The 26,228-nt window shown below is 38.7% G+C and overlaps 1 protein-coding gene across 4 annotated transcripts; it reads right to left on the bottom strand.

The window, feature by feature from the left end:
* Positions 1-324: 324 nt before the first annotated feature.
* Positions 325-24,390, bottom strand: SLC17A5 (solute carrier family 17 member 5). 4 transcript variants are annotated; one of them, XM_085056493.1, is made up of 11 exons: positions 24,093-24,389; positions 20,495-20,691; positions 18,842-19,075; positions 18,260-18,347; positions 15,500-15,586; positions 14,163-14,281; positions 12,857-13,015; positions 10,348-10,480; positions 8,485-8,632; positions 3,572-3,662; positions 325-2,005 (listed from the first exon to the last, which is right to left on the bottom strand). In XM_085056493.1, exons 1-11 carry the CDS (start codon positions 24,151-24,153, stop codon positions 1,868-1,870), a joined length of 1,455 nt encoding a protein of 484 aa, XP_084912619.1. In that variant the 5' UTR covers positions 24,154-24,389; the 3' UTR covers positions 325-1,867. The 4 variants fall into 4 exon arrangements, with proteins under 4 accessions (XP_084912619.1, XP_084912621.1, XP_084912620.1 ...); XM_085056495.1 differs by lacking the exon at positions 24,093-24,389 and adding an exon at positions 23,435-23,738; XM_085056494.1 differs by lacking the exon at positions 24,093-24,389 and adding an exon at positions 22,950-23,383.
* Positions 24,391-26,228: the final 1,838 nt, after the last annotated feature.

The raw sequence follows: 26,228 nt of genomic DNA, 5'->3' as shown, positions 1-26,228 counted from the left end.
CTGTCTTGCTGACGATCTCTAGGAATGCAAAGGCATAAATTAATCTAGATACAATCTTTTGTTTTTTAACCTTTTCCCCCTCTTTTGTAACCAAAGATACTGAAAGAGTTACAAATTTCACATAAAGTGAAATTATTACTTTTAATACAGTGTCAGGTAGAAGAGAATACTTACCTGTAAAGCCACACAAAAAACTTCTAAAGAAGGTAATTTTCCAAGAAAATATTAATCATTCCTTAATCCAGTCACCAACCTTGTTGTTCAGCTTTCCAAATGGTGTTCAAACTTCACGGAGATAGTAATTTTCAACAATAGATGCACATGTTAATATTCAATCCATTTATTATAGAAACACTGAAGACACAATATAGTTATAACATACTCCCACTGAATAAGTACTAATTTAATCTGAAGAACGCACTGTTTATTGTGGAAATGCTGCAGACACAAACAGATTTAAACACAGTTTAAATCCACCATCAGAGAACATGACACTTCAAGGAAGGCCAAAACAAAATGGCTCTTAAAGCTAAAAAGGAGAGGCAGATGCCATTTCCTAGAAATGAAGGAAGGTAGGCTCCACTGGAGCAGCTTTAGTACTGGGCTTTTCTTTTGGACTGGTGGTAAATGAAAAACCCAGAGCTCAGTGATTTTTCTTTTTCACCTAATTGCTCCAATTCAGGAATCTTTGGCACAGGAATTTTCCTTTGCTTTGTGGCTCCAAAATTATTCAGCCATTTGTTCTTAAAAAGGCCACTATTTTCATAAACTTTTAATCCTACTCTCTGGCATTTAAATGCATGTTGTGCAAAGAATGCTCTTGAGTGTCAAATTCTATCTTGATAGGAGACTAGCAGCACCAGGTTATTGCACTAGTTCTTTTATACTCTAGTTTTACCTGACTAACAAACTCCATTAGAGAACTGATTTTCCTCATTATTTGCTACTGGCCTTATTTTAGTTCATTTACACTGACAAGCTGACAAACATATCTACAGGCAAGAGGAAAGAATTCCACTGCATTGATTTTAAGAGACAAAAAAAATTAATGCCAAACTGAAAGTCATTTTAAGGTAATCATGCAGATATTCTATTTCTAGTTCACTCTTGTACACTACCTAGATTTGAACCACTGAGCTGCACTGCTTCTTCTTTGCAGAGATAAATAAAGATGAGGCCTATATGAAAAACCTGCACCACAGAGGACACTGTCAGTCCTAATGGTACACTTACTTCTTTGTTGCTGTGTATTAGTTGTGAAGCTGTATTCATGAAACAGGGAATGTTTATATATTCAAAACTTGTGCGTAAAATAGAAGTAAATCACATGTGCATTTCTTAGCTATCATTAAAACGCTGACAAAATAAAAGAGCTATAAAAGATTGTATAGAACTAGAGCTCTTCTACACTTTTTTAAACAGCAAAAAACTATCAGTCTCATAATGGAAATCAAAACAGTTTTGGGTACAATTCTTTGCATGCCATTCCTCCTTACAGTGCTACATAATCACTTTACTTTTTCCTCTCATTTCAGTATCAGCAAACATCTGCCTACACATTAATTCAGAAAAATTAATTAAAAACTGGAAAGTATTAGAGCTTAGCACACTGATATAAAATGTCTCTGATCATATATTTGATATCAAGTTCTAGCATGAAATTTCTATATTTAATCCAAGTAGTTTCTTGTTAGGAAATAGCACACATAGGCTGTCAAATTGTTTTCAGTACAAAAGATACAGAGATAAAATAGTTTATCTGAATAGCTCTGAAGACTCCTAGGCATCAGCAGGGAAGGCACTTTTCCGGTCACATAGTTCTAAGCACAACGGGACTCAGCACAGCTTTGGTATTTCAACATCTCCTTCAGTTTCTATGCAAGTGATATCCACTGACTGCCCAGTCCTGAACTTCTCCACTTGCAAATAATGCAAAGAAAATTGCTCCAAATAGATTAATAGAGGCAGCAATATAGAAAACCATCTGCCATTCTGCCACAGTATTCTGTCAAATGAGGGAAAGAAAAAAAAGATGCAGTCAATTTGCAGCTTCACACTCACAAAAAAGTAATTTTAAAATCAATGCTACATGCTTTGCCTATTTAAATGTAAACATCATTCAGCATGATTTCACAGCAACATAAAAGCATTATAAACATAAAGGATGAAATCATTAGTATAGTCAACTCTAGTTTTATAATGCAGCTTACAAAGACAGTCTTATCAGAACTGCATTACACTATCTCAATCATTTTATCACCCAAGATGGAGAACCATTGACACAAATGCAGAGAATGCTACTGTAAAGGAAACACTACCTTGCTTTCAGATCAGATGATTCAAGAGCTGAAGTGCCCTGCACTGTGCAGTAAGCTATTTTAAGGACTACAATGTGAACATTCCAGAATCATAAGCCTTTTGGTCCAAACAAGGTAGCTACCTTAACTCAGATTTCAAGAGTAATCCTCTAAGCTCTGGTATTTAAGAAAGGCCTTAATAAATGGGCACTAAAGAACTGTGGTTTATTTGGTTTCTGGGGTTTTTTTTTTCCTTTTCAAATAAAGAAATAATATCTGTAGATGTCTTAGAGCTTTTTTTTTTTTAAGTTTCAGATGATGCAGTAGGTAACCTGTAAATGATCTTACTACAGAAACAGAATACCTGAAAAGTGCATTAGTCTGAAGGGGAAAAAACAAAACCAAACAAAAATACCCTAAACCAACCTATTTGTTAAGATATCTGGAAGAACTAATTTTATTGGAATCATGTATTAATGAATATTTTCAGATTATTTTGGTTAGAGCATGGTGTTAACAATGCTGGAGTCACAGGTTTGATCCTCATATGGGCCATTCACTTAAAAGTTGGTTTCAAAGATCCTTGTGGGTCCCTTCCAATTCAGAATATTCTATGATTCTGTGATTTTTAAGAAAATCCTTAGAATGACCTCCAACTCCAAAAATTCAAGTGTATCACTAAACTTACTCCTCCCATCTCCCTCTCCTAAAAGATTTTAGAATAATTTTTATAGTTCATTGAAAAAATAGTAATCAAAAACTCCTCAAAAGCCCAAGTGCTTCCCTTTTCCTATCCAAATCACTACATCTCCTTGGAAGTCAAATCTAACACTAGAATCTAGTTTCTCACTTATCTGACAAATGCTGACATTACAACTCAACACCTCACGTGAGAGCCTAATTAAAAAAAACCAAACAAGTAAGAACTAGTTCTAATTTGATGAAATAATACCACAAATGTCTTATCTAGTTGGCATTTTATCACAGTTCTACTGTGATAAAAATATATTCATTTTATTCCTAGAGAATATAAAGGGTGTGCCACTAAAATTTTCAAGTCTTACAAAGGTCTTTGGTTTTACCCTTATTTTCCGGATCAGAATCAGAACAATAAGGACTAGGAATTAAGGAATTAAGTAATTCACAGCACTGGAACAATAAGACTTACAGGTGTAACCCACATTTTATTTAATGACTGCAGGCTTAAGAAGAAAGAATTTCTATTCAATTGAGACAAAAATATAACAACTGAAAAAAAAAATAAACAGACTTACATTATGAGTGAGGTTTTTGGCAATAACTGGCCCCACCATTCCTGGGATAGTAGCAAAAGAATTTGTGATCCCAAGGAGAATTCCAGCATACCTACAAGAGAGGGTGTTAATCCTGCTTATTAACTTGTTAGGCTTATCAATTGTGGAAACAATTTTGCCTAACCTGATCATGTAGGCCTCATCTTGATCACACAAGACAAATTAAAACACAAATATTCCAGTGGGAATAACTTGCTTTTCTTCTAACAACAACTCACTGACAGCTTGGTACATACATTTTAAGAGAGATGATTTAGTGGTGGACTTGGCAGTGTTAGGTTAATGGCTGGGGGTGATGATCCTAAAGATCCTTTTCTACTTAAATGGTTCTGTATGTCTCTATTTTTCAGAGGCTAGTTATGGAATTTAACTGAAATTGCCTATGGCTTTGCTCAAGCTCCATAATTCAAACCCACATCCCCTATACTAAGCCATAACCAAACTGTCTGGAATGGATCCATTGGAGCAGTTAAAGACACATTGCATGTCTTGAAGTAGAAAGACAACAAGGAGTATGACAAAGTGCTGTTTCATTGCTAAAAACTTGTTTGCCAAGAAGGTAGTATCAGCAGTGTGGCTGCATATCCCCACTTACACTACAAAATGTATATTCCAAAGACAGTTCAGAGCGCTGTGGCAGAACTTCCCTTCAGCTTTCTGTGGGTCAAGGCCAACGGGAAATGGGTCTGACTAAACCAGTTTTGCTGGTTGCTGTTCCTGCAGCTCCATTCTGAGGCCTCCTGTTCCATGAACGTGCTGCTCTATCACACACAATTTATGCATGTGCACCAGCGGCCATAAAAACTTGCTGGGAAAAGCTGGTAACTTGCTTAATATCTCAGTCTCAGCACCTCATCTCTAAGCAAGTCAAGATCTCTCTCACAGGCATGTTGCAATACCGAAAGTTTGAAACAGTACCACAAGTGCAGACTTGTGAGAGAGGCTGAAGAGAAACAAGAGCCAGATGTTCCACAGCAGTTTGACCTTCCAAACACCAGGGCACAAATCCTTGTGTTTCAGATTTTCAAGGTGGATTTTTTGGCTGAAGAATACAAAATACTAATCTAATAATTGCAGTTTACCATAGGAGAAAGGAGTCATATACCAGTGATCATTTTAGGCTGTTCAGAGTAAAATTATGTCCTGACTGATTTTAATATAACAGACATAACATTTTCTAACACAACATAACATCTCAAAGAGAAATGCATAGCTTTGAATTTTTATTTACCAAAACTTTTGTACCAGTATAGCATTGGTACAAAAGGTTGCAATATGTGTATTCATTCCAGTGATAGTAAAAAAAAATGTGTTTTTTTCCTGAGAAAGGGAACCAATCATCTAGCCTACTAGTTGATTTTTTTCTTGGAAGTCTATAGTACATATCAGTTTAAATCATGGCAATGCTTTAGTTAAAGCCTCTTTATTTCTTAAAAACCTAGCATGCAGTCTTCCTGTCTTGGAAAGTGGTTTAGAATTAATAGGCTTTTATGAAGCTGAAAGTTGAAGTGTAAAAGTTTCCCTTAGAAAAATAAGCACATAAAGCAAAACCCCATTTAAAGCCTTTAAGCAGAACGAAATGCACTTTGTCTTCAACATGTTTAAGCATTACAGTACTGCTAACATACAGTTTTAAAACTAAACATAGTTTAATAGTTCTCTGATCACCAAAGATCTTTGGCAACCAATGGCTGGCTAAATGCCTCTGTTTATGCTCAGTGTTTCTGACATAGGTTGCATTCTTGATAGTGCTTGCTGTTTGATGCAGATAACTGTGATGCCACTCCCTTAGCACAGTGGAGTGAAAAGGGAAAGCAAAAAGTGACATGTCTGTAGAGCAAGACCAATAGTAAGCTGTTGGGCAGGTTTTTATGGTATTGTGGGGATAACCAAATACAAATTAACTTGAAGAGCAGTCAAGTAGTAAAATCAAGAGTTAAAATATCAGCTATGTGAAGTATTTAGTGTATAACAGAGCCACATGAATATTACTAAGGCACATAGTAACACTGATACTAAAATTTGTAATAATGGAAAGGTACTGATGTAGATTTAAAGAGCTAAAATATAATATATTTTCCCTAAGAGAACAATCTTGTCTCCTTCCTGTCCCCAACCCTAAATATATGTTAGAAACCAAAACCACATAGCAAATATTGTTTCTAATTAAGCATTGGTATTTTCATTCCCTTTTTTCCTGTGAATATAATAATGATTTTTTTGGTATAATGCAAGTTTTAGTAGTAAAAAGGGATCATTTCCTATTCTAGGCAGCATACTTTTAACCAATTAAAATATACATTTGTGCATTTTGAAACCGCTTTGAATCACTTCTGGTTTTTCTAATATCTTTAAGTAAATTACAAAAAATAAATATTGAGCTCTGTGTAAACTCTTTACAGAGGTTTCCTTCACAATTTTATGCAGACCCTGTTTTTAGATTTCTACAGTTATGTCAAGCATTTCCTTGAAATTCTGCATGTCTGCCTTGATCATTTTATCCAACAAAGCTCAGACAAGTTGCAAAAAATTAGGTGTGGGGGAGGGGGAAACACAGTCTTCTTTTTCTTCTCTTTTTAGATATTTTTTGCATTTGTGTATCTGAAGAAATTTTTTAATATGACCTTTGTTACAAGGACGTGTTCTTTTCCTTCTCTGTCCCCATTTGGACAGATTTAGCCTGAATTAAAGCATGCATGTGCTGAATAGAAAATCACTAATTTTAATAAAAAAACACTCACCACAACCACGTCACTACCAAGGAAAGTTTTCCCTCATGCACAGCCATTCCCCTCTAGAGGCAATGCTGGGCCAAAGTCCCTGAACTACCAGCAAGACATTTACCCCTCTTGCACTCAGTGTGCTCCCTTCTTGTCTGAGGGGGAAGAAAAGCTAGAGGAACTTGTCCGGTGTAAATGCGAAGGGAATAAAAACAGGACTTTGTCGAGGGCAGAAAGAAGAGAGTGGGATTTGGTCAGAGGGATCAGCGGCAGCTCATGTGCAGAACCTAACTATGCCTGCTGACAGGCATCAGCACTGTGTAACATAATTTTCTTCTTGTGGCTTTTTTTCAACACCTAAAATACTCTGATTACTGTTATAAACAAACTGACTCTTGAAATAAACACATTTGAAATGCAAAATGAAGTATCTCAAATTAGAAAACACATACAACTTCCTAGTCTGGGAAACCTCAGCCATTGCCTATGTAGAGAAGTTCCTCGTGCTATGTGTAAGTCACACTGCAGTTGCATGATTTCCGTTTTCCTGTCACAGCTCTGTTGCATTCCATGGACAGGATAAATTGTACTCACATAACAAGCATCATTTAATACATATTTTGGAAAATAACTGTTGCACTGCAAAACTAAGCTTGAAACAGAAGTTGTACAATGATCCCACAACACCCGAGACACACTGCTTTAAATACATTTTCTAAATTTTTAGTTATATGTGATTTAAAACAAAGTGCACCACAGAAGCTATTTTTCTTACTTTCATATTCAATTCAGCAGTACAAGCTGTTTATAGCTGGCTCCTCTCTTGCTTGCTACCTAATCTCACCTGCCAAGATGAACTGGGTTCTCACTATTTCATATTCATTTGTTAGGTCAAAAATTGTCCATGACTGTGGACATGATCACCATCATTTCAATTGCCAAAGCCTGGATAACATCTTCAATTGGAACCTGAGGTCTCCCATTTAAGCTGTCTAGATGATCAGAATTTTTTTATATGTAATTGTCGCTGTTGAGCCGCTAGCAGAGAAAAGACCCGGGTTCTCAGTGTGGCAAGAAAAGAGAGAGACTTTATTATTTTGATTCCAACCTATATAGACTTTTCAGAGGTCACCCAGATTGGTCAGTCAGAAACCTCCCCCTAGGTCTGACTGGCCAGGCCTGAACTGTCCAAATCTCGAGACACTGTTTTAATAACATCCAAACTTTATCTTTGTTTATAAAACACAGGAGAAAGTTCTCATGGGAAAAAACTGTGCTAGCCACAGGTAATATTCCTACAGAATGTTTTTTCCTTCTACACTTATACTTAAATTCTTTTCATTTTACACATTAATACAGAAACACACTTTTCTTTGGAAATAAAGTCATTTGACCCTGTTCACATCTAAGTGCTACCACAAATAGGTAAATGAATGACAAAGCAAAGTACTTGACTTTTCCCAGTGCACTTTTAAAAGAATATACATACATCCACACTCTTTTGGAAAACTGATGGACCTGCCCAATTCTGAATTGGTAACACATCGGACAAATTACAGCCTGAAGTCTTAACTTTCCATTCTTGAAAATTATTCATTTAAGAGCAATTGTACATACCTGATCTGTCACTTACTGACAACAGGTCCACTACTTGTAACAAGATTTATATTCCAGTGTAAAGAATGTTTTTCAAATGCAAATAACTTGCCTGTATCACAGTGCTTAAATATGGTAATGTTCATACTAAAGGTTGATAACTCCGACGGAAGAGTTGAAAACAGTGAAACACTTAACTGTATTGTGCAGTTAAAAAAACACTGTCCTATTAAGAACATGAATCAAATATGACAAATGTCCATCAAGTCTATAATTACAATCTGTAATTACAGGAATTAAATAGTTTATTATTGCAGGATCAAAACTGGATTGATTCTAAACTATTGTTTATATCATATCATCTGCCAAAGTTGCTCTTTTTTGCAAATACAGTGCTTAGTACTGTAAACCCAAGTAATTGTCAGTGTTTACACTCCAGTGCTGTACAGCACATGCTCCATAGCTACATTTCCAAGGCCCCCCAGCGACACAAAAAGAAAAAAAGGGGGGGGTCATAAACATTTCACATGCACTAACAACATCTTCAGCAATACTTACGAAGGTGCTATGTCCAGATGGTTGATGCTGTACCCTGATGTACAAAATCCTCCCAATGTGGTTGATATGGTCACGAACGCAACAGCCAGTGCGTAGTTGCAGCCTATGAATCCAGCTGCTACCAAGAACACCGCAGGTCCAATCATTCCTTTAGGACAGAAACCTCAGAATCAATGGACGTTTAACACGAGAGACACTTGGAGGCTCCAAGCTGGGCGAACACTGTCCATGCAACTGCCATCGCCCCCTGCTGTGCAAAGCCAGCACTGCACCGCGCGCGCTACTGGGACGGTGCGGGATCAGGAATGCTTTGGGGTGGAAGGGACATAAAGATCATATAGTTCCACCCCCTTGCCGTGGGCAGCAACACCTTCCACTAGACCAGGTTGCTCAAAACCCCCTCCAACATGGCCTTAAGCACTTCCAGGGATGGGGCAGTCGCAACTTCTCTTCCAGTGCCTCACCACCCGCTCAGTAATGAATTTCTTCTGATTATCCAATTCAAATCTACACTCCTCCAGTTTAAAGTCATTCTTCCCTGTCCTATCACTACATGTTCTTGTAAAAAGGAAGAGCAGATGGTTTGCAAGACTTGCTGTCTCAGGAAACAGCAACTAGATCAGAAATATCCCACTCTAGCAGCAAAGAGCAAACTACAACTAGAAAAAAAAAATTAACAAAAATCAACAGATACTGAAAATTACCTCAAAAATTAATTTTATTTATTGCTATAAATAAATTGAAGTTATGCTGACACTGGGAACCCTGGGTGAGCCCAGGATAGCTGTAGAGATGCTATATCAGGCACTAGAAACAGCTTATCAGCCATCATGAGCTCATGCACACTGCTTCCTATCTGCAGTCAGCTTTGGTATCCATTTCCCAGCAGCAGAGCCTATTCACATTGTGACCTCTGCAAACAGCTCCAAGTACATGCTTTTGTTGATGAAGCCAACCTAAAGCCTGCTTTTCCTAAGACAACTTTTTTCCTCTTGAGTTCTACATACATGGGTGTGAGGTGTGTGGCCCTGCAGTAAACTGAACCACCAAAATAGCATAGGCTTAAGACAAACAAACAAAACATCTGCGGATTTATTACAAGAGCTGCTTTAAAGAAAGCAGTTGAATCAGCTGAATTGAGAAGGCAGCAAGGATGACCATACAACAAGTGGGCTGCAAGTTTTGTGGATCCTGTGCCTAATGTCTTTTCTTTTTCCAATTTCTTTCCCCTGCCCCCTCGTTTATTCAGCAATTAACTTGTCTTTCCTAAATACAGCCTTTTACTGGTGTTCATTAAAAATGTGATCTGGCTTATCTGTTGGTGATATCAGATCATCTCTCCTCCCAATTAGTCAAGACCATTTTGGATTCTGTTTGGTCTTCCTACCATGGTAGCAACTGTAAATTTTGCAGCTGTACTCCTATTTAGTCTTAGATAAACAAAACACTGAACAACAGAGAGCTGGGAATAGGCTCACGCAGAAAAATATCCTGTCAATTTGACTAACCTTGTTTGATAACAATGTTTCATTCTGTCAAACAATTATCATCCCTTTTATGGTGATTTTACCTGACCATTTATTTGATTGGTTTGCTTGTAGTCCAATTATCTTGACCTAAAAAAAGCTTTTGACAAGCTCTTAGTGTTCTCTTATCCAATAGGCCTACTTTTCATGGAAAAAGATAGGATTTACTCTTGACAGATTAATGTACAAATAAAGTTGTTCCTCTCAAGCCATGCACAATGCTGCCTCATCTCACAGCAGAATGTCAGACTACTCTCCCAAGCCCTTCAATTTTCCCAAATTGATATTATTATATGTTCTAAGATTATATGTTCCAAGAGATGATACTTGCACCTACCGATTAAGGTAAAACATTTGCGAACACAAACAGTGGAGAAGTTCTGTTTTTCCCGTAAATAATCAGCGATTTGCCCAGACAGAATTATACATAACCAGCAGCCAAAATAAGGTAAGGCAGACAAAAATCCATTCTGTTAAGGAGGATAAAAAAAGACAGTTAAAACACTGAAATGACAAATCAATATGCTGAAAAAATCACTTGTGCTGAAACATTAACTGAGACTAACCAGAAGTGTCAATACCATCCATCCACATAATAATTGTTGGTATTACACAAAAGACAGACCTAGGGGTAGAAAAAGCAAAGCATAATAAAGATACCAATGTGTAAACTTTTCACTGCATTATGTAATCCGTAACTACCGATGCAGACTGAACAAAAACTCAAAGGTTCACATCAGCAACTGGGTTCAGGAAAAAGAAAACTATAACTGAAGGTATCCTGTGGGCATTAACCTGATCATGGAAGTTCCCAGTATACCATTATGAAGTAAGTGGAAGTTTTAAATATAATTTAGAATTTTGAAAGCTATACAGAACCTCTGGGTTTTGTACTGCTGTTACATTATTCCTTATCCATCTGCTGAAACATCTGATGCTGGCTGTAAACAGAGACAAAATATAGAACTAGGACTTTCATCACATCTAGGCAGGTCATCCCTTGATTCCAAAACAGTTATTATTCAGGATCTGACATGACTTCAGTGTAAGTCACCAGTTAATTCCCATTACTTTAAACAAGTGCTGTTTAGAGACTACTGCCTGATTCTACATGTTTTTCTGATGAAGGAAAACAAAATGTACTACTAAACTGCCTACATTTACAGCCTTTCCAAACAATTACGGATAGTTACTGATAACAGAGCTATAATGTGATCTAATCTGTGATTAAAAAGAGGTATTTGAATAGAAATACTATAACATTTTTACAGTAGTATGAAATGTATATTTGTCGACAAGTGAAAGATCTCCTAAGAATTTTAATTTGAAATGAAACAAGAAACACAACCCCTGAAGTCCACTCTATCAGCACCCAAGCATGCTGCCTGCTGGGTTTCAAAGCTCAGTTTTTAAAAACAGTAAGTAAAATTTTGAAGAATAGAAGACAGTCTCAGTAATTAAAAAATTTTAAGCACTACTCAAAGACACAGAGTTATTTTTAACCAATTATTTTAGGAAGAAAATTGATGGACTATTCAGTAGCAAGTATATAGTATTTTAAACAGTAATGCAATTTCCACTGAAATGTGTGGTAACAGTTATTCCAACACTATTACACAAGCTTTTTTTTTTTTTTTTTTTAATGTTCACAACAGTCAGTACTCTAAGTTACTCCGAAAGGAAGAAATATAACCCAGAGACAAAGGAAACCACTTTGCAGCAGAATTTGTTACCACTTCATGCAATGGGGTTTTACAAAACTCATGCAACTGAGAACTGTGGCAGCAAATTACTTTCACAGATGTTGGTAACTCTTCAGGTATTCTGTGAAGAGACATAATAGGGAACCCAACCAGTAACTTCAGTTAGTCTTTTTCCAGTCATTTTGCAGTTTGCCCGACTGTAACCTTCTCTTCTAATGCTAAGATTCCTCATCTTCCCTTCCCAGGATTGCTGGCATCACCTCTCTCTTGCATGGCATTCATCTTCAGATTGTTCTAAACCAGTTTTGTGTATTAAACCAGGAAAATACTATATTAAACTTCTTGAAATTTCTGAGCGCCTTTTTCTCTTAGCTATACCAGTTTCTCCAGGTAAACTATGTCATCACTGAAACTGTTTCCTCAAAGACAGACCAGTACAATCAAGTAATTGCTATAAGTAAGAATATTCCACCTCCCCCCCTAATTTTTCCCTGAAAAACAATTAAATTTTATAAAATTTCCTTGAAAATCACTATATCTGGACCTTAAGACTGTGGTTTTGCTTCATGAGGTTATCTTAGCAAGAAAAGCTTTCTACCTCTGCTGCTCATTGAGGAAAGAAAGTCACAATTTGAAAAGTGACCCAATCAGAATGAAGCTTCCCTCTGTCCCTTCCTGCAACCTCATCCTTAAAATAGTTTCAAAAATGCCACTTGTCCAATCTTAGTTTTATTTTTAACTGGAAATGTTCTCCTTTATGAGTTACCAAAGAAGTAGATAGTATTTCAGAAGCCATAAAACTAGGAGCAAAATGTGAAATGATCATACAAGCCATATAACAGGGACAATATTTTTATAGTTACTGTTTTTTAAAAAAAAGCAGTTAAAGATGGATACCATGCATCTTCAAACAGAAAATTTAACTTCAAAGCTAGCACTAAAGTTAATGTCAAAGAAGTCAAAAAAGAGGAAATTAAAAGGCAGGCAATATTTTTGATGCATCTGCTTAATCATGTGGGGTTATCATTTCCCAGCTACCCATTTACATTTCCAGGTTATTAAACAGGTTAATCTACTCTTAAACAGCATGTGATTTAGTTGCTTTAATTCAGAAGAAAGTGATTATATTTTTACATTTCTCACCTCCTGTGCATCAAACCGCAGGATCTCTTTCATGTATGTGGGCAAGAGTGTAAGAAGTGTATAGAAAGTCCAGTTATAAGAGAAGTGTGCCACAACGATGGCCCAGAGTGGAAGGGACTGCAGCATAGGTCTCCAGGGAACAGATTTCTGTGTAGAAAGCTGGCAAGCAGGAGACAAAGAGAAAAAGAAAGAAATCAGCATTTGATATGAACATTTACTAAATACAGTGTTTTGATGCTAACCAAATCTATGCTGATCATCTATTCTGAAAGGCACAAAATGAGTTTCAGTTGATAGATGCAAGACAGATGCAATGAATTCATTACTGTTTTCAGTTCTCAGTGAAGGTATACTAAGGTATGATATGGCTCTGATGTTTACTACTCCAAAGTAAAACAATTACTACTGCATTTTGTAATTCAGAAAGTATGCCTTCCCTTCTTGCAATTTGATGCCTTCTGCTTTTACTATAAATAATTAAGTATTTAGTCACCCCTCAGGTGTTTATCTAGCTGAAGCTTTCCTACTCAATCCCAGATATTAATTTTGATCTCTCAGCCAGCTTCACTGTTTGGAAATACATATCCCTAGTCACAGGAATGAATCTTATGCACATATTAGGAACTGGTTCATTAGCATTTTCTCTGTGAACAGTAATCTATTTCTTTTTCTAGATGATACACTGAGAAAGAGAAATGCTGTAAAATACCACATTGCAAATGTTAAAGACATTATACAGGTCTGGATCTAGTATAAAATTGTGGCTAGCACAGACCTTTCCCATGGGAACTCTCTTCTCTCTTTAACCTGTGTTTTATAAACAAAGATAAAGTTTGGATGTTATTAAAAACAGTGTCTCAAGATTTGGACAGCTCAGGCCTGGCCAATTGGCTCAGGGGGAGGTTTCGGACTGACCAATCTGGGTGACCTTTCAAAAGTCTATATAAGTTGGAATTAAATAATAAAAGACACTTTTTTATGCCATTGAGAACCTGGTCCTCTTTACTCTGCTAGCGGCTCGACAGTGACATAAAATAATGGATTTGACCTTTTTTTTAAATCCAAAGCTTTTTAAATAAAGCACCGCAACATCTGTAACAAAAGGCATTATTATAATTGCTTTGTTTGATTATTGATTGTTTTTCAGTTTACAATGGCACCATTTAAATTTTTTTTTGTTCAAAAATTCTGCTTCCATCTCAGGTTAAGAACATTATTCTATGCATAAACAGAGCATGACATTAATGACAATGTTCGTGCTTTATGTTTGGACTTATGCAAGTAGGTCTCTACCAAAGTGTGGTACCTGATCTTTTAGAGAAGACAGTATATATTCTCTTTCAGCATGTGAAATGCTCCTGTGAGTTTCTGGTGTATCACTAACCAAACACATCCAGAAGAACCACCATAATACGCCAAGTGCTCCTATTATTGTGAAAAGATGGGTAAAGAGATTGAAATGAAAAAATAAGCAATTACATCAAATGGGTAATATTTAGTCAGAAGTATTTTCTCAATACTCTAACATAATTTTAATGAACATGATTTTTTCTATCTACTTACAAACACTAGCTGCCCAAAGTGGCTTAACCATGCACATTTAGATATAATAAAGAATGAAGATGACTAAGCCGAATATTTTTTTTTTGTTTTTTCCTCTTTTTTTTTTTTTCTCTACTTGAAGTGTTTCATACAGCAAGAAAGTGGTGTGCACACACATAATTGTATTTTTATCAGTAACATGGAAGAGTCACAAAGGATGTGGCTCACCCTCAGGAAATAAAAAATTCATATTAAGTTCAATCACAAAAAATACTTTGTGTACATGCACAGAATATCACTACATACAGCTTAATTGATGTACCAATCCTCCTTTTCTTTCTTAAGCCAACCCCAGAATTGTCATTTGAAAAACAGGTAACTTTTCAATAATCAATCCAAATTAACTTCACTTTCATGTAACTGTAACATTGTAACATTTCATTTGGTTCAGTTCTTTGATTTTAATCCTTGTAAGTTATAAAAATTTGGAGATTTTTTGTTTTAGGAAAATGTAACCCTGTTCTTATATTCTGATTCCCCCTTACCCATGCAGAATATGAAATGGCTCAAATACATAAATAGACCTATAAAAAGCATCAGCTTGATCTGTGACACGCTGTTAAAAAAAATATTTTGTTTCAGCCTCTTTTAGAACGTAAGTCACAGTAAATATGCTATGCCTTTTGGGCATTCCCTCTGGGTCCCTGTGACTGCTGGAGATTTTCCACAGTTTACACTTTAAGCAGCAGTAACTTTTCACACGTTCTTTCATTCAAAGCAGAAGTTTATTCCTGGGATTAAAGTTATTAACTCAATTTCACACTTCAAATAAGAAATTTCAGCCTGTTGTTTTCAAGTGGGAGAGTTAAGAGCATTTGACTTGTACCAGCTTTTGTCCAACTCAGAGACAGCTTTGCTCATTGGAAGAAGGCTTATTTAGCCATTCACTGGAATCTACTTAACTTTAAGTATCTCTAATTGCCCAGAACTCAACATGTCAAACACGCTTTTAAAACTTAAAATAACTTTTATAAGATATGCTTTTCAAAAACAATATGGATTGTACTTTTAATAATTAAGAAAAATCAAAACAAAACTCACCAAATATATAGAACACATAAACCCAGTTCATATAGTAACAAATTAAACCAGATAGAGGCAGAGACACAACAGTTCCCAGCTGTGCACCTACCGGAAGAAAGTAAAACAAAGTGGAAAAATAATTAGATCTCCTATGGACCCCTTAAGTATGAGTGGCATTTCAGAGTTATTTTATTTTTCTGTAATAAATCATGCATAAAGATTGTCACCACCACTAGAGGGTTGTGCTTTGCTTTAAAGAAACACAGCCACAGTGAGCTGCTTTGGCAGCTCCAAGTAAATAGAGCCATAAAGCCCTAAGAAGCCAAAATTAGAAACAAAGAGCAATAAAAGATAAGCATTCTTGGCACATTTGTCTCCAATAAAGTGATGGCTCTAATACATCTAAACCAATGCAAATTAGTCAACTGGTATTGCTGTAGAACAAGAGAGGGCTGAACACAGTATAATTAAGGCCTTGGGAATATAATGTGACAATATAGTGAGTCTGCATTTTTTTGTATCTCCCACTAGCTCTACAAAACCAGGAATGCTAGAAACATGAATCGCAAGTCATCCATATATAACCAGTAGATTCAAATTCCATGTTCCCTGAATGTGACAGGGTGTATGATCAGGGAAGAAGGGAAAGATGAGCAGATTCCAGTACAGAAAAAAGCCAAAAACCAGAAAGAGCTATTCTGTGCTTATAATTCAACATACATTTTGCAAAGAATAAGGGTGGCAGGTGTTTCCCTCTCCCAAATGTAAATCAGACGCCCATATTATTTACATACTTAGACACTCTACTGGTGATAAACACTAGGTCTTGTCTAATGTTATTTCTATGATTACTTCTCCAAACCTAATCTCAACTCAGAAAAAATTAAGATTACGTTGATATTCTGGCTACCTAGATTCCATCTTCATGGAAACAGTAATTTTTATTTGAGAAAAAAAGCTCCAATATGAACAACAAAACCACATACATCATGGAAAATATAAATCAAAATGACAACTACATATAACCTCAACCACATGTTCTCTCAGAAAATCAACATGATCAGGATTAAATTAACTACAGGCCACATGACTGCCAATGTGGAAGAAGGAAAACAGTCTGCCAAGCTTACACAAGATATCTTATCCACCTGTGACTGCTAACAATTGGCTCTTCAAGGCCACAGATTCTTCTCATCAGTACATTAGCATAGTTTCACAAAGTACAAAAGGACAGTTTAAAAACTCCCAATTGCAAAACACAGTAGAAGTCAATCTCAACTCTGTACTCTCTGCTTGTGTGCTGGGTCTCACATGAAGACGTCTTTTAAGGTAGATTTAATTAAACACTAAGTCAGAAAACAGATTTAAAAAAAAGAGAAAGAGAAAAGCTTTCTAATGCATTTGGTGGGTTGAAGTGGCTCATTGAAGGGTCACTTCAACAAGTGATGAGACACTTGTTTTAGAGCAAAGTGAGGAAATGTGAGGAAGAAAGGATTAAGGCTTCATCTAGGAAAAGTGAGTCACTAGACTAGCTTAGCCCCTTAAGAAACTGTAGCTGAAGTTTATATGGTATAGCCCCGTCTTCTTGTTGAGCCACAGGTCAAATAAAAGCTGTAATAGAATTGCTACTAACAAGAGTGAGAAAAGCAAACCAATTTCTTTAGTAACTGAACACAAAATTTGTCATCCTCAAAGAAATAATGTCAATTTTGACTAGCAAATTTAGAAACCTGTTTTTCACCTGCCTCACAAATACTGCCCTGAGCAGTGTGACTGACCAATAAACCAAATGCAAGAAGGCTCAGTGGAGATGGGCAAGAGCAGTATGTCCATGAAGCTCAGGAAATAACGCTGGTGTGACCAACCACCATTGTTGCAAAGAAGCTGACTTTATCTCAACTTTATCTCAACACAAAGGGCACCAGAAGGTGGCCTTTGTTTTAGATAAGCAGCTGTGTCAGTTGAATGGATCAGCTGGTGGTGTAAATGTTTCTCCTCATTCAGCTCATTAAAAGTGTGACTGTCTCCCTGAGTTAGGCAGACCAGCAGAAAGGGAGTAAATACGTGGGCCAGCCCAACACAAAGTATAAAAGCTAAACAATAGAATTCCTGAGAGAACAGACTCTACTTGCTTTCAACCCAAACACGTATTGCAATTGCTATATTTTGTTAAATGTTAACTTATATTAGTACTGTGCTTTCAGTACATTCTGTATCACTCTGCTAAATCAAAAATCCTATGTAACAGCAAATATCTTTAAACAAGTAAATCTGATATCAAACATTACAATTCCCAGACATACAATATCTAGGAGAATCTGGTCAGGGAGTATTGAACTTTGACAAGGAACTCTTGCAGCAATGCATGGGACCTTGGACATTTTCTTCCCCAAGTCCTTCCAAAAACACTTTAAAAACCCTCCAAAAACCAACCAAAGAGCTCTATCTTGACTGTCCCAGCTCTTTTGTTCCTAATACTAAATCTTTTTTATTTACAGTATCTTCTATTAATCAGCTTCACAGTAACTCTTTGCACCCCTTTATACCAAAGTTAGACTGAAGTTTATACTTATTTGCAGATCAATACCTTTTGTCAGGGTTATAAAAGCCATGAATAAATGAAAAAAATTAATGCAAAGCAAGATTTACTTTAATGTTACATTTTCTGGATTAAATGCTGATTAAAATTTACAATATAAATCCCTCTGATTTAAGTCAATCCTCCCTGTTACTGTAGTAAAAGTTTATAATCCCATTATCAGCGTGGGAATTTCTCACCTGCATATGAAATGCTAAGGAGCTTGCTGCGTTCCAGTGGAGGAGCCCAAGAAGACCACATTGAATGCATGGCTGGGAAGGTAACACCCTAGAAAACAACATTTCATTCTGTTGAAATGCAAGGATTTTAGAACTCACTTCAAGTTTACATGTTTCAAAGCATATTTCATTAACAAGCAGTAGTACAATCTGTTAGTTTGTTGTCTAGCAAGAAAGCACTTATAGAAATTGTGCAAGGCATGAGAATAAGGAGGCAGAATTAATTTCTCCTGCTTTTGATTCTGTGTATACTGGAAAAGCAGCAATGATACAAACAATACTGTTTTGTGGCTCCGGTTTCTGAAAAATGAGAGTAACTCTAGTTTTGGTTCAAATATCCTTATATTTCTTATTTGAAAAGCTTAGGCTAAAATATAGTGCAAATGCTTTAATTATTAAAAAAAAACCATAAAAACTAAGCCACTCAAATGAAACAATACATATACTATTCCAGCATACCAACATCCACAGAGTCTAATCACAACGATTTATTAACAAATTATTCAGATGCATTTTCAGGTTACATAGGAAAAACGAGATTACCTCTCCCAGTCCTTCCAAAGCTCTGACAGCTATGAGGTAGCCAACTCCCAAATTTGCAGCTAAGGGAGTAAGCAAGGTGAATACAGAGGTACCAAAGATGCCGAACCCCAGCAACAGCTTCCCTCCAATTCTGCTTGCAAGATATCCTCCTGGAATCTGAGTAATGATATAGCCATAGAAAAAAGAACCAAGGATCCACCCCTGAGTATCAGCATCCCAAGAATACTTTTCTCCCTAAAAAGAGGAAAAAAAAAATTCAACAAAATGCAGAAGTTCAGAATAACAGTTTCTCTGACTATATTTTTTATAACATTAATCCCCCACTTAGTCCTTTATAAGTAAATGTCAAAATTTTCATGGCCTACTCCCTAGGGTCTCCTTTCTCTACATACACCTATACTGCAATCAAAATTGTTTTAAAAGTTAATTCAGGTAGTTTACAGTGTGTTCAGACACATCTAACCCAAGTATGAAAATCATCACTACATGAAATACAAGTGCTCTGGCAGTTATCCCTTTTTGGTGTAGGTGACAGGTACTGACTACATAAGTCTGCCTGAGTACAAATCTCACTTCTGAATCACAGAGTGGACATTCTGTCATGCTATAGAAAATGGCTTTACCTGTAGAAAATTTATGGACCAAAAAACAAAGAAGGGGATGCAGGTGCTTAAATTTAGTATAACAAAAGAGAGCAGTCAAGGACAGAGATCACAAGGGTAGGTGGAATAATGGGATAAGCACAAGAGAGGGAAGATGAGCTTATTGGAAAATGCAATAAAAGCGAAGATGATTGAGATAGGAATATGCAGCTATAAAGGAAGCCAGCAAGAACATATGAACTGTTGTCCAACCAAGTGATTCTGAAATTTGGGATCACTTCCAAAAGACCAATTTTTCAGCATCTAAATGAATACCATATATTTCATGGAAATGATGAGATAGAATCTTCCCATAAAGTTCACCATTATAATTTGTTTGTGATAAATAATAAATGACCTCTAAAGAAACAAACAAAATGAAAGCAGAAAGATGGCAAGAGTGCTCACGAATAACTTCAACTGCAAGACAAGATCTATGCAAGTCCAAATTCACAAAGTTGGAGATGTTTTTAGAAGCATTTTTCCATATCCAACAGTTCAATTAAGAAATGTGATTTTAAGGATTATGGGAAGTCAGAGGTAAAATACATAAAGACAAAAAGCGTGATCTGAGAAAGAGTTCAAAGAAGTGAAGAGAAAAAAATAGTACATGCTAATTTGTAATGAAATTTCATGTCATTGTGACTGTGCAAAGAACAGGCAAATTAGACAGTGATGAGCGCTCTGACGCAGATGTAACAATAACAATTGATCAGTCAGTGGCATATAAAACAGTGAGTCATGGTAGATCTACGTGGCCAGATTAGCCAATTTTTAAGGAATAGCACAGAAAAGAAGTATATAAAAAAACCTGACCCTGAGCACAGCACTTCTCAATTAGCTAGTCATTTAAGGCTATTACTTCCCAGAACAGCTTTAAAAGAACCACTGGAAATGCCATCCAGTAAAAAAGAGCCTGTCCTCCTGCACCTAAGTATGGTTCTATCTATCAGACTTCTACTAAAATCACTTTTACGTGCCACATTACAGGACAATATGTTTGAGACCTCACCGTTGTGTTGCGAGGAACATTTATGGAGGAAGAGTGCTCTGGACACACATTGGAAGTCACATTCTTTGCTAAGCTTATGTTAGGTTCTACCATATCCACCAGAGCAACACTGAGGTTCACACGCAATGCATACAGGAGGAAGAACCCCAAACAGGCCAGGAAGGCGAGATTGTAGCGAGCTGAGCAGCATGCAGGGACTGAAACGAGAGCAAAAGAAAAATGTTTAGCAGACCTAACAGAATAAGAACAACTCATAAGCAGTTTTGACTAATGTTCTCAGACATCTTTGGGTGAGATAAAAAATTGGCAAGGAGACAAGTTAATTTTTCTTCTTAAGGGGTTTATTCAACAGGGGTAGAGTCTGAGGCTGGTTGAAGAAATTTTTAAACCCACTTTTGTAATGATGTGCAAAGCAAACGTAGCCTCATTTAGAAAACAGGCAGGTACCCACACAAGAGAAGGGGCTGCAGCAGAAGGGTAATGTGTGGTCTGTGGAAACGGATTGAGAAATACAGTTTCAAAGGTCTTCTCGAAAATACTGTAATATTTATTCAAGATAGAATTTCACACTTAAAAAAACCCAGAAAACAAATTAGTAGGAAGCCTGTAACATAAACAAAAATGGTTAAAGAAAAACAAATACTCTTAAAGTAGTGCTAAAGAACAGTCATTGCTATTTCAGGCTCTTTTCTAGGACAAGTTTTCCTTTTAAAAGTTTGCTTATAAGGGAATATGCATTTGCTGACAGCTGCCAGAGGAAACTACCAGAGAGGGGAATAGCAAACACTGTGGTGGCACTGTGAAACAGTAACAGTTTCCCTGTTGCCCTGCTCATCCCTCTTGGCAGTCACAAGACAACAAAGGAAATGAGTCCTAAGATTCAGCATAAAATCTGTGTTGTGGGGTTGTCAGCTCTGTCAGCTGTTTATACACAGATACCAGACTATGCATTGTAACACAGTTATTGATTTCCTACAGTAGTACACAGCAGCATTTGGCAGAGATCACTCATCAGTGCCAGGAGATCCAGATCAGAGCTGAGCTGTAACAGCTTAAAGCTCTGCAGCTGCTCTTTATGGACTGGGAATACCCGACACTACAGAGCAGCAATGCCACATTGTTGAGGAGCTACTTGAATAATCTGCTGAATTTTCAAATAGAGGGTAGAATTTCCCCTCCTATGAGGGAGCTGTGTTGCTAATGGGAAGTTTCTTAACCTGGATGTCTGAAACTCTGGGAAGGCTGGGGATCAGCAGATATTACATCAGTCTACAGCGATCTCATCTTTCACTACTCAGAGTTCAAATGATGAATAGAACAAGTACATCTATGAACAACAGAATTGACTGGAGCTTCATCTGCTCCTGCAGTATGTCACTTGTCTGGATTCTCTAATCTGCAGTAAGAAACAAAGGACATGCCCTGTGGACAAGCTGACGAGATACCCTGCCCTTCCCAGTAACTTCTCTGAAACAAGGAATGAGCCTATGGGATTTTATTTTTCAGTTGGAACACCAACAGAGCCTTTATGCAAGATTGTTTTTAATGAAATTAGTAGAACTTTCCAATTTTTGTGGTCTCTAATCCTGACAAACTTTATGTGAAATTCATTATGGGCTGAACAAGTTGTTAAAATGACACAGAGATGCTGTACTTGCTATGTTAACTTAATAAATAAATAATAAACAAGGCTATTGTACAAATATGCAAAACCCCTTCCAGATGTGCAGTTTTGCAAGTTTTGCCACAGAAGCATTTGAAAAAGCCACATTGGATTTTTAAATGACATGAGGGAAAGCAGCCAAGATTTTACTGCTTACTTTAAAAACAACAGGCACGAAGAACAGGAAGTACTTACTACACAAAAACTAGTTAAGCAGCTTTGCTGTTCTTTGTTGCTGCTTAAAAAGCAATTTCCCTTAAGTAGGAAATGTATAGTCATATAATTTACAACAATGAATATAATTACAGGTAAAGCTACTTAACTGTTCCACTTCTTGCATTTGCTGGGGTCAGACAATAGTTACAGAAAGCTGAATAACACACTGATGATGTAAACCTTCATTGGAAATGCAGATTAATTGGAACATTCATTACTTTTCCTCTGTAAGACTCTTACTGGTATACAAATTGTATGGAGAGCAAGCTCCACAAAACAGATGTGCAAGAACTTAAGGTCACTAGTGTCAGACCTTTTTTCCAACTGTAAACAGTTTGTGAAAAAAACCTAACAAACATGTAGATCTGAAAGTCTGAAGCAAACAGCTACTAAATTATTGATTCCCTGTCATTCCATCATACCTAAGAATATTATATCAGGCTAACAGAACAGAAGACTCAAGAAGATTACAGGTGTGTTTCAGGAGATTTCTGTAATCAAAGAGACTCAGACATTCACCCCCATAAGGTTTAAAGCAGCTAACTCAACTTGAAAGCATTGTGTTCAACATCTTACCTTGACCAGCAGTCTTTGGTCCTACATCTATAGTTAATTCTGATTTCAGGGGCATGTTTTAAAGCACTGTAGCTATAATTGAACAAGATTCTTAAATTGCAGTTAAAAAATAAGTCTGTGCTGCAAGTTGCATGGCAGTTAAAGGAAGTTGCTCATCTGCTGTAGTTTTCCTTGTGGGTGAGGTGAGCCACCTGCAACTGGAGCCTGATGCATTGTGCAAACTTAAGAACATATTGCTTTAGTAAGACTTGAGTTCAAATTCTCTCTTTCTGGCACTCTTGAAGCAATTTTGTTACCAACCCCCCTAGATGCATTTGCACATTTGCTAAGTAGGTTGGAACATTTTTGCATGGCATATTGAAAAAACCAAAAATCCTAGTCAACACTTTATAGGTTATACATTCTGGGGAAAGAAACAGCACAAGCAACTAAACACGCGGGCTCTGTTGTTAAGCTCTGACCATATATCGAGCCTTCTCTCCTACCTTCGTGCATCCTTTCACCTTCCTTCCTCTCCATGCCTCAATAACAAGCAAGCAATTAGTCTTACTCATTACCGCCTTCATATGAAATTTTGACACGATCTGGGTAGACCCCGGTAGTTTTTAATAGTTGGAGCGGTGTTTGGGCTGGAATGCCTTCATTGCAATTACACCGAGCCAGGGCAGGTGTCTGTGATAGAGCTGCGCGCCTGACCCGCCACCGGCAGAGCCGCGACCGCTGTCAGGCCTCGGGCCGCGCCTGATCCAGCAGCCCGGGCACCGCCGAGTCCCGAGCGCCCAACGCCGCCAACAGCGCGGCCGGGCGGCGCAGCCTCCGAGCCCCTCGCCGCTGTCCGGTCACTGCTGTCCGGTCACTGCTGTCCCGTCACCGCTGACCCGTCACCGCTGACCCCTCACCGCTGTCCCCTCACCGCTGTCCCCTCACCGCTGACCCGTCACCGCTGTCCCCTCACCGCTGACCCGTCACCGCTGACCCGTCACCGCTGTCCCCTCACCGCTGACCCCTCACCGCTGACCCGTCACCCCGGCAGCGGCACGGCGGCACCGACCCCCGGGCCCCGCAGCGGCGCTCGCGGCCCGCGCCCCGCGCCTCCATGGCAACGCGACGCCGCAACACAGGGGCAGCTGCCGCTCCTCTCACCCGTGTCGGGCTGGGGCTCCTTCAGCAGCGGAGTGCGATCCTCTCCCTCTTCGGGCTCCATCTCGCTGCTGCCACCCGGACCGCGCAGCGCGCTTAGGGCCAGACCGCCCGGCGCCACCGCTGCGGCCGGGAACGTGCTCCGGCCCGGCTCAGCTCAGCTCGGCTCGGCTCGGCTCGGCTCAGCCCAGCCCAGCCCAGCCCGGCTCTGCTCAGCTCAGCCGAATTTCCCCCGCTGCCGCCGCTCCCAGCCCGCTGGGCTCTGCCCCGCCGGGGCCGGGCACCGGCGGCCGCAGCCTCCGGCGATCATGTGACGGGCGGGGCGGGCGGAAGCGGCTTCAGCCGCGGCGCCACGCTGGTGCCCGGCCGCCCTCGGCTGCCATCTTTAGTGAGGGCGGCCGCTCCCTCCCTCCCTCCCGCTGAGGCGGCCGCAGGGACGCTCCCACAGGCCGGCGGCAGGTGTCGCTGTGCACGAGGTGCCGAGTGCTGAGGGAAAAAGTCATCGTAGCTGGGATAAACCTGATCAGGCAGGCTGATCACCGCAAGTGGCTGCCTCTCAGTGAAGGCGAGCGGCCTCCCGGTGCAAGAGCACTGCGGCAGCCAGGGGCGGATCAGGGAAGGCTCGAGGTGCAGGTGCTGGGTATCCCTGAAACCACCAAAGTGCCGATATAACAATAAATTGCAGTATCTGCAGAACAGGGTCTTTTTGCTCTGTGTGTGTATGCAGTGCCCAGTTCTTGGACTGAGGCTTTAAAACCATTGAATGTGAAGGGGTTGGAATGGACCCTGAAGATCATCTAGTCCCAGCCTGCCTGTCCTGTGCAGGGACATCTCCCACTAGACCAGGTTGCTCAAGGCCTTACCCAACCCGGCTTTGAACATTGCCAGGATTGGGGCATCCATCACCTCCCTGGGCAGCCTGTTCCAGTGCCTCACCATCCTCCCAGTAAAGAATTTCTTCCTAATATCTAACCTCAATTTTCCCTCTCTCAGTTTATACCCATTACTCCTTGTCCTGTTACTGCAGTTCCCGTCAGAGTCTCTCACTGGCTTCCCTGCAGGCCCCCTTCAGATACTGGAAGGTTGCTATGAGGTCTCCACACAACCTTCTCTTCTCCAGGTGAACATTCCCAATTTTCTCAGTCTATCTTCACAGGGGAGGTGCTCCGGTACCCCTATCAAATTCATGTGAAAATGCACCAATATAAAATAATGTGCATCATGGGATATGTAATAGAGATTTTCCTCTTGGAATCAGTGTTTTTCAACCTCAGTCAAAGCTAACAACACAGTGGAGATCTTTAAGCTTTACAGGCTCTTTCCTGCATAGGAGCCAACTCCACTCATCTGTCCACTCATTAGCCTTTCCAGGGCTGAGTGCTGAGTCATTTTGACAATGCTGCCAGTCACCTACTGAAAGCTTAGATGTCTGTGCCATCCTACTGATGTGTAAGTAACTGCCTGGAAAATTCTGTGTACTGGAAAATAGAGAAGTGTAAAAGATTTCTGGCAGCATATTCAGCTATATCGTTTCACACAAGATAGATATTCTGAGTTTGCAAGTATCAATAGAACAGCTGTGGCTGTGTGCCTATCGTACAGTATTATGTCTATGTGAACACATGAGACAAATCAGTGCTTCTGTTCTAGTTCTGAAATTTAGCCTAAGTGTCTTCTGTGAGTTAAACTTACCTGGAAGACATTCTAAGAGCCAAAATTAAGGGAAGAAAATAGAAAGACAAGACACACATCAAACATATATTACAACATTTTATGAGAAATGGTGATTCGGTTTGTAGTACTCAAAGACTTTAGCTTTGCATTTCACACATGCTGTATTCTTCTTGGCATTTCTGCACATACCACCAGAGACTCCAGTTCACTAGCACAAAGCCCATGAGGAAGGAAGTGTAGGATACATGGGCCAGGACTGTGAGCAGTACGCACAGGATCATGAGTGTGATCACTTCCATCCACAGGCTGAACCCCAAGCTCTCCATAGACTCCTCTCATCATAACACAGGGAGGATGAGAGGCTGCAGGGCCTGAAGCAATAGACAAAGCTTTTCCTAGATGTGCCCTTTTTTTAACCTCTTATTTGTCGCTGTTGAGCCGCTAGCAGAGAAAAGAACCCAGTTC

The sequence above is a fragment of the Lichenostomus cassidix genome, chromosome 3, assembly GCF_008360975.1.
Source record: "Lichenostomus cassidix isolate B80296 chromosome 3, HeHo_3.0, whole genome shotgun sequence".
Classification (NCBI taxonomy): Eukaryota; Metazoa; Chordata; class Aves; order Passeriformes; family Meliphagidae; genus Lichenostomus; species Lichenostomus cassidix.
The sequence above is the reverse complement of the archived record's forward strand: the minus strand, read 5'-3'. Positions and strand labels throughout refer to the sequence as shown.

What these genes read in the sequence shown, in the direction of transcription:
- SLC17A5 (XM_085056493.1), bottom strand. Translation starts at nt 24,153, where the DNA reads ATGGAGCCCGAAGAGGGAGAGGATCGCACTCCGCTGCTGAAGGAGCCC. An exon ending in GGAGCCCCAGCCCGACACGG is followed by an intron (nt 20,692 to 24,092) that starts GTGAGAGGAGCG and finishes CTCTCGTTTCAG; the next exon opens with TCCCTGCATGCTGCTCAGCT. An exon ending in TTATGTGTTCTATATATTTG is followed by an intron (nt 14,282 to 15,499) that starts GTGAGTTTTGTT and finishes TCACAATAATAG; the next exon opens with GAGCACTTGGCGTATTATGG.